At 49.1% G+C, this 8,618-nt stretch overlaps 1 protein-coding gene across 1 annotated transcript in view; it reads right to left on the bottom strand.

Annotated features, from left to right (window-relative positions):
• Positions 1-7,367, bottom strand: part of Hsp90aa1 (heat shock protein 90 alpha family class A member 1) — a 41,770-nt gene extending 34,403 nt beyond the window's left edge. Inside the window, exon 1 of the mRNA XM_004645431.2 lies at positions 7,263-7,367. Within this exon, the coding sequence (XP_004645488.1) occupies positions 7,263-7,367 (105 nt within the window). The remainder of the gene's footprint in view (positions 1-7,262) is intronic.
• Between the last annotated feature and the right edge of the window lie 1,251 nt (positions 7,368-8,618).

The following is an 8,618-nucleotide window of genomic DNA, read 5'->3' as shown; positions in this document are numbered from 1 at the left end:
AAAACAAAATTGGAGATTTTCTAAAGAATAAACGTGGGTCTAGCAAAAGACAAAATTAGTCTTATGTTCCGAGGGCCACACTTTCAATCTATAGGTGAGCACCACTATACTCAGCTCATTTTCTGTTACTATTTATTGCCAAGTTGCCCTCTGTTGAGTTTGTGCTAGTTTATGCCAATTTGAGCACGTTTCCAACCGCAGGAGCAGAGCACCACAAGTCCTGGCTGTGAGCATATTTTATCTTGCTGGGTGTGGTGGTGCATAACCATAACCCAGGCTCTGGGAGGCTGAGCAGAAAGATCACAAGCTTGAGACCCTGTCTTAAGGCAGAAGATGAGAAAGGCTGGCCATGAAATCCAGATCGACGGGCCTCGAGTCACTCTCTAGTACCTGGGGAAACAGGGAAAACAAGCATTGAGCATCCATGTTATTTCACTTTTACTTCTATTTCCAAAGGAGGGTGGGTCTCCTTTGGCTGCTGCTCTGGAGTGGGGTGTGCTTGTGCTTGGGGGAGGCACTGTGTTTTGCTCAGCCTCTGCGGTCCTTGCTCATCCTGTGGAGCAAGGGGTCTGTCTTGTTGGGTTCCAGTCGTACCAGTCAGTGTCCATCGTGGGATTGAACAACCAACATTTGCCGCTTCAAAGGAGGTTTCAGTCTACCACTAGACTCTAGGGCAGAATTGTGGTGGGAAGTCACCAGATATGGTCCCCATGTCATGCACATGTCTTACCTGAACATGCCCAAAAGTGTGAGGTGTTGTGTTAAATTACTATTTTCTTTATTAATCTAGGACATTTGAGCCAATCCAGGGGAAAATCTAGATGATCTATCACACTAAAGTACTTTATTCTTTTTTTAATTTTTTTGCGGAACCGGGGATTGAACTCAGGCCCTTGCACTTGGCAGGCAAGCACTTATTCTACTGAGCTATCTTTCCGGCCCCTAAAGTACTTTATTCTTTTCCACTGTGTTTGCTTTATTTATTTATTTATTTTTTTCATGGAACCGGGGATTGAACTCAGGTCCTTGAGCTTGCCAGGGAAGCGCTTATTCCACTGAGCCATCTCCCTGCCCCTATGTTTGCTTTATTTTTTATTTTATTTTTTTTTAATTTTATTTGCTTATTTATTTTGTGTGTGTGTATGTGTGTGTGTGGCCAGCTCAGCCCACCAGGGGGCGGGGCTGGCTGGCATGTGGTGCTAGGGGATTGAACCGCGGTCCCTGTGCTTTGCTAAGCTTGTTCTGAGTAGTGCTTTAGACCACTGAGCCATCTCACCAGCCTATTATGTCTTTTTGAGATAGGGTTTCACTATGCAGTTCAGGCTGGCCTTGAACTCACTTTTAGCCCAGGCTGGTCTCAAGTTCAAAGTGACTCTCCTGCCTCAGCCTCCCAAGTGCTGGGATTACAGGTGTGTACCACTACACCTGGCAATAATTTTTATATTTTATTTATTATTATTATTTTTTGGGGGGGCGGAACCAGGGATGGAACTCAGACCCTTGCGCTTGCTAGGGAAGCACTTATTCCACTGAGCCATCTCCCCAGCCCCAATAATTTTTTTTTAAATTATTTATTTATTTGTGTGTGTGTGTGTGTGTGTGTATGTGTGTGTGTGTGGCCCGCTCAGCCCACCAGGGGGCGGGGCTGGCTGGCATGTGGTGCTAGGGGATTGAACCGCGGTCCCTGTGCTTTGCTAAGCTTGTTCTGAGTAGTGCTTTAGACCACTGAGCCATCTCACCGGCCCCTAAATATTTATAAATTCTGATAGTTTCACTAAGTTCCCCAAGAGGAACTCAAACTTGTAATGCCCCTGCCACAGCCTCTCTGCGCGCCGGGACTATAGGCTTGTGCCACCGTACCTAGTTATTCTTCTTTTAATCATGTTTCACATCCAGGACAATGCTTTATAATTAGTGATCAATAACTATTAAGAACACTTCAGGTCAGGGGCTGGTGAGATGGCTCAGTGGTCTAAAGCACCTACTTGGAACAAGCTTGGCAAAGCACAGGGACCGCGGTTCAATCCCCAGCACCACATGCCAGCCAGCCCCGCCCCCTGGTGGGCTGAGCTGGCCACACACACACACACACACACACATAAATAAATAAAATTTAAAAAAAAAATTAAAAAAAAAAAAGAACACTTCAGGTCAAAAGACAGGAAGTGAGTCCTGTCATGACCCCATTATTTATTTAGTTATTTATTTGGTACGGGGTCTCACTGCACAGTTCAGCCTTGTAGTGATCCTTTGGTCTTAGCCTCCCCAGTGCTGGGGTTACAGGTATGCTCTACCACGTTTTGGTGGCCGGCACATATGTGGTACTGGACACTGAACCCGGGTCCTTGTGTTTCCAGGCAGGCGCTTAGACCCTGGCCTGACCCCATTATTTAATATTGTAGGGGGAAATGCTGGCTGGCCAGTGTAGAGCATGAAAGTTTAACCAAAGATTATCAGCTGGGTGTGGTGACACACACGTGTAATCCCAGGATTCAGTAGGCTGGACCAGGAGGATCACAGTGAACTCAAGGCTGACGTGGGCTACAGTGTGAGACTGTCTAAAAACACTCAAAAAAATCATTATTTCTAAATGTGTGTCGGAGAACCTAAGAATCAACCGAAAAACTGTTCAAAAATAATAAGACAATGGAAGAAGGTAGATTATAAAATTACTATTCAAACATCAATGATTTTTTCCCTGATGTGAAGTGACTAATGTAACCTGGGGGTGGTGGCGGTGATCTCAATTCCGGAAGGCTGAGACAGAAGGATGGCCAAGTCTCATCGCAGCCTGCACAGTCTGGTGTCTTTGCAAGACAGTGTCTCAGAATTGAAAAACAAGGGCCAGGCATCCGCCATCTCCGACACAGCTTCGCACTGCATGGGCTCAGCGCAGAGGCTCCATACTGTACTGCTGGGAAAAAGGAAAAGCCCAGGCAGGCCCTGTGACCCCAGGGCAGCTTTGCGGTGGGGCGAGCTACGAGAAGAGAGCACGGACAGGTACCTCAGGTCGTGTGGGCTTCGGTCATGTGAGGCTAAAGCCAGTGGGACGAGACAGCAGTATAGCCGCGTTAAGCATTAACTTAAGTGCTAACACTCCTGCCAAAGGCAGAGGCCTGCTGCAGGCCTCGGTCTACACCCCAGTGGACAGTGGAGAGGCATCCCTGGGGCTTCACCTCCTGCAGGGGCCAGAGGTTAACATGTGCGGGGGGTGTGTGCGTGAGTGCCTGTGGGGGTACACAGGTGCAGCTGCGCTCAGAAAGCGTGGCAAGCGTTGGGAAGGAGACAACAACGTGGTGAGAGCTTGGGAGGCATCACTTAGGCTTGCAGCCCTTCTGTGAAAAGTTGAGGGATGAACCCACTGAGCAAAGCACAAGGCAAGCAAGGTGACTGCTGGCGTCTGGGGGGATGAGCAGCAGCTCTCTGCTCCCTGCCGCGCGGGCTGCGGGAGGGAGTCCCAGTTGCAGAATGCAGGGATGCCAGGAATGACAGGTATGAGGAAGGCTGAGTGCTCCTGGGCAGGAAGCAGCCCCGGGGGCGGGGGTGCAGGTGGACATGGAGCATGGAAGGCTCAAGCGTGCATCATCAGTGTGTGCCGAGCACTTTTTAAGGCTTAGCCGCACTGGGGGATTCTTTTTTTTTTTTTTTTGCGGAACCGAGGATTGAACTCAGACCCTTGCACTTGCCAGGGAAGCGCTTATTCCACTGAGCCATCTCCCCGGCCCCACACTTGGGGATTCTGATCCCCAACAAAGCCACCAAGTTTCCCTTGAAAATACCCCCCAACTCCATCTCAGACACAGCTTTCGCACTGCATTGTCAACTCCAACAGAAATGTTGATTTTTAGACTGCAGTGGTGCTGGGCCCGGAGCCCTGCTGCCCAGGGGCATCCTGAGCCAGTTTTAGTTTATATTGAGACAGGGTCTCACTAAGTTGCACGGGCTGCCCTAAGAGATCCTTCTGTCTCAGCTTCCTGAGGAACTGGGATTACTGATGCATATCACCAGGACTGACTGAAAAATTTCTTCAAACAAAACTGTGTGTGTGTGTGTCTGGGGATCACGCCCCCCCCCCCAATCTTTCAGCAGTCTGAGGCTAGAGATCAGGAAGGTTTCTGAGGCTCCCCAGAGATGTGAAGAGGTGCTTTTGACTACTCAAGGGAAAATCTTCCTTCTTACTTGCTTCCTCTGAGACAAGGCTTGACTATATAGCCCAGGCTGGCCTCAGCCTCATAAGTGCTAGGATTATGGCTCACAATTTCTCTTTATTTTTTTTTTATTTAGTACAGGGTCTACAGGGTCTCACTATGTAGACTGTACTATAATGATCCTCCTGTTTACAGCCTCCCAAGTGCCGGGATTACAGGCATACACCACCACACCCGGGCTCTACTGCCATCTCAGGGCACCCCGGGGATGGGGCCGGCACAACAGGCCTGGGGATTGAACCCCCGGCCCCTGAGCCTGCTTGCAGGCACTTTAATCCGCTGAGCTATTTGGCTGGCCTTCTCACAATTATTCTTTACATACAGCACACAAGTTCTTTCTTCAACATCCTGTTTCCTGTTCAAGGGTATTATGCTCGAAAGTCTTTGTTGTAATCTCCACAAAGGTGAAATCCACAATATTTACTGGGCCGCTTCAATAAGGTGTCCTTTACCTCGCACTGGAGGAGCTTAATAACAAAACAAGGCGAAGGCGCTAGCTGCAAAAAGTGATTCCCTACCTGGGGTTCAGTTCTATGACATTCTAAGTGGCAACGCAACTAGTTGTGTGCGACAGAACATCAGTTTTGTGACAACAATGGATTCTCTTGTTTTTTTCTTTTTTGAGACAGTCTCTCACTGCCAGGCTGGCTTTAAACTCACTGTGATCCTCTGCCTGAGCCTTGCAGGGCTGGGATCACAGGTGGGGGCTACCATGCCCCAGCCATTTTGTTCTCTTTTGTGTGGTGCTGGGGACTGGACTGAACCCAGGTCCTTGCACATGCTAAGCACATCACGGTCTACATAAAAGGAAAGAATGGATACGCAACCAGCACAGCCCACAAAGTAGGTGCTGACTAAATGTGCAGTATTTGAAGACTTTAAAGTGACCTTTAACTGACCAGGCAGATAGCTCAGTGGCATAAGCACCTGCCTGGCAAGTGTAAGGTACTGAGTTTGATCCCCAGTATCAAAATAAATAAATAAACAAATAAAATGACCTTTCAGCCAGGAGTGGTGGTGCTCCCTCCAGGAGGCTGGAGCAGAAGAAATAGTGTAAGTTTTAGCCCAACATGGATACAGGTAACTTTCCCGGGGTTCAGTCCCCAGTAACACACAAATACACACGCATGCATGCTCGTGCCTATGAAAGTAAGAGGAAGAGAAGGACGTTTCAAGCAAGGGAGAGAGGGTCCCTAAGGGTGATAGAACAGGTCGATACTTTGATTAGCATGGAGGATTTCTCCATTAGGGAAGCAACAGGCTGAGAAATGCTGGTGTATAACTTATGTGGACATTCCGGGTCACTGAAAGAGTTATTAGGAAAAGGAATACAAAGTTTAAAGCCCCATTTTAAGAAATTTAACTTGGATGGGCCGGGGAGATGGCTCAGTGGAATAAGCGCTTCCCTGGCAAGCGCAAGAGCCTGAGTTCAATCCCCGGTTCCAGAAAAAAAAAAAAAAAAGAAGAAGAAGAAATTTAACTTGGAAAAGGCATACAAGAAGATACAAGTAAAAGTGATACTAAGGGAATAATTGACAAAACAATTATGATGATTCAAATTATTTATTTTGTGGGGCTGGGGATTGAACTCACGGTCTTATGTATGCTAGTCAAGTGCTCGACCACTGAGCTAGCCATCAGCTCCAATTTAAGTTTTATTTATTTTTGGATGGGCCGGGGAGATGGCTCAGTGGAATAAGCGCTTAGCTTAAGCTACATCCCTGATTCTTTTTTATCTTTATTTATTTTTGTCTTTTTGAAACAGGGCCTTGATATGCAGCTCAGGCTGGCCTTGAACTTGCAGTGACTCTTCTGCCTCAGCCTCCGGAGTACTGGGATTACAGTTGTGCATCACCACACCTGGCCCCTTTTTAAAATTTTGAGGCACAGCCTTGTCACCAAATTGCGCCAGCTGGGCCAAATTGATGCTGCTGCTGTCTCAGCCTCCCAGAGTTGTAGGACTACTGGCCTATGCCACGACACACATTTATCATCTATTTCCTCCATTATTTTGAGGCAGGGCCTCACTATACAGTGCTGTCTGGCTTGGAACTCACTCATGCGCACGGGCTAGCCGCACACCTATGGCCCCCCTCCAGCCTCAGCCTTCCAAATGCTGGCAGTGGTTACAGGGGTGTGCTACCATATCCGGCTCACGTTTTAAACAGCACTAATCCTTCCAGACCAAAACACTGGTGTGAAACTGCCAACTAGGCTGGGCTCAGTTATACACATGTAGGCTTTATTTATTGAATCCTTGAGTGTGTGTCTGGGGTAGAAACAGGAGAAAGGTAACTAAAATTGAAATTGTTTAAAGCTGTGGATAACACAAAGAGCCTATCATTACAGAACAATAAAAATGTTCACTTTTTGGGAGTAGTGCTGCACACCTGTAATCCCAGGCACTCTGGGAGGCTGAGGCAAGAAGATTCCAAGTCCCAGCGCACACCAGCCTGGTGACCGAGATTCTGACTCAACAAAACCAAACCAAACCAAACCAGTGCTGGGGTTTAGTGGTTCAAGTCGAGGCTGGAGGGTGGCCATAGGTATGCGGCTAGCCCGTGCGCATTAGTGAGTTCCAAGCCTTCAAGTCGAAGGCCCCTGGGCTCAAGGCCCAGCGTGGCTGCTTCTCCCCCCGCGCCCCCAGCCAATGGGGTAACACTTCCATACACTATAGGAGGTGTACAGAGCCACTTCTTGCTTGAGGTCTCCCCGCCCAAAGTATTTTCTTCCCTCTCCATAACTAGGAAAAACAGCTGAATTGATTATTTTTCAATCATTCAGGTCATCATTATTCACTAATATGACTGCTATAAATACAAATATGTATTTTTGATGTAAAATAAGACACCGGAAGGGCCGGGAGATGGCTCAGTAGGATAAGCGCTTGACTGGCAAACGCAAGGATCTAAATTCAATCCCCGGTTCCGCAAACCGGAGATTAGGACTACCATCAGAACATAGTCTGCTATTTCAGTTCTCACCTCGGCCTTTAAAGGGAGTGACAGATTATGTCCCACCGTAAGCTGAACGCCTCGCTCTGCCCCCCTCTACCCCTCTCCAGGAGAGCGGCGCTCCCGCAGGCGGCCCAGAGCAGGCGGCGGCCCCGGGCCCGCGCGCTGAGGACCCCGCCTCGGCCCGCCCCTGTGGCAGCGCCATGGAGCCGCGGGAGGTGAAGGACCGGATCCTGGAGAACATCTCGCTGTCGGTGAAGAAGGTGAGCCGCCGGCGCCCCGCGCCCACCCTCCCGTACCCCCCGCGTCCCTCGTCCCCCGGGCTCCCGCGCGCGGGACACCGCCCTTCCCTCCGCGACCCTGGCGCCGCATCCCGCGGGCCGCGCATCCTCGGCGGGCGGCGGCGGCCGGGTCGCACGACTTGCGGCTTCCTGAGCTCTGTCCGGCGACGGTGACATTGCCTCTGGCCCTCCCCGGGTCATCCTGCTCGAGGATGGCAGTTTCCAGGAGGTCAAGACTGAGCACCCGATGCGCCCTGAGACTGCATTCGGATGGCCCTGTCCCCCGCCTCCGGAACGCTCTGTCCCCACTTTACTTTCTGACCCCGCGCCCTTCCCTCTGCTCCACTGCCCGCTCAGCGTCCTGGAGGAACTTCGGCGCTGGCCCTCGCTGGGTGCGGGCTTGCTGGAGCCTGACTCCAGGTGGGGACCTGTCAAGGGCATGTGTGTGATGCAGTCAGCTCCTCAGATGGATGAGGGGCCGGTGCTAGAAGGCAGGCAGGACCTTACTCACCGGAAAACCTCAGGGGCCAACCAGCAGGAATGTTGTCCGTATTTGAAATGCCTGGCTCACCCGATCATCTCAGAAACTGGGAGGGAAATATCTGAGAAGGGGAAAAGACTCACTAGCTTGTTTTTGAAGACTTTAACAAACCAAAATAAGCGTTTTATTTATTTATTCGGGTTTTGTTTTGCTTTTGAGATAAGGCCTGGCTAGCCCTGAACTTGCCATTATCTTCCCACCTCAGCCTCCTGAGTGCTGGGGTAACAGGCATGGGCCAGTAGACCTAGCTCAAAACCAGGGTACTAAATTAAATCATCGGATATGTGATGTGTACTGTATTAAATCATCTATAACTGTGCTTTTCCCACTTAAATTTCTGAAAAGAAATAGGTTAGCATTTTCACCTTTCATAAAAATTAAGGAAAATAGACCCAAAGTTTTATTAAAATGTTTCCCTAGAAGTAACTTGCAGGCAGAGGTCCTATAAGTCCTATTGTTTCATTTTTGTGAGCCTGACTAATAAAATGGGGTAGAGGTGTTTTTTTGTTTGTTTGTTTGTTTTTTTTTTTTTTCTGCTTACTCAAGGAGCACAGGATTGCTTGTCTTGTTTGGATTCCATTGTCTTGTTTTTGGATTTGAAACAGATGAATGGGAGAGTGCCCTAGAGGGAAGT

Source organism: Octodon degus, unplaced genomic scaffold, assembly GCF_000260255.1.
Source record: "Octodon degus isolate 3935 unplaced genomic scaffold, OctDeg1.0 scaffold00226, whole genome shotgun sequence".
NCBI classification, from domain to species: Eukaryota; Metazoa; Chordata; class Mammalia; order Rodentia; family Octodontidae; genus Octodon; species Octodon degus.
Note: the sequence above shows the minus strand (reverse complement) of the source record. Positions and strands in the feature narration are given on the sequence as shown.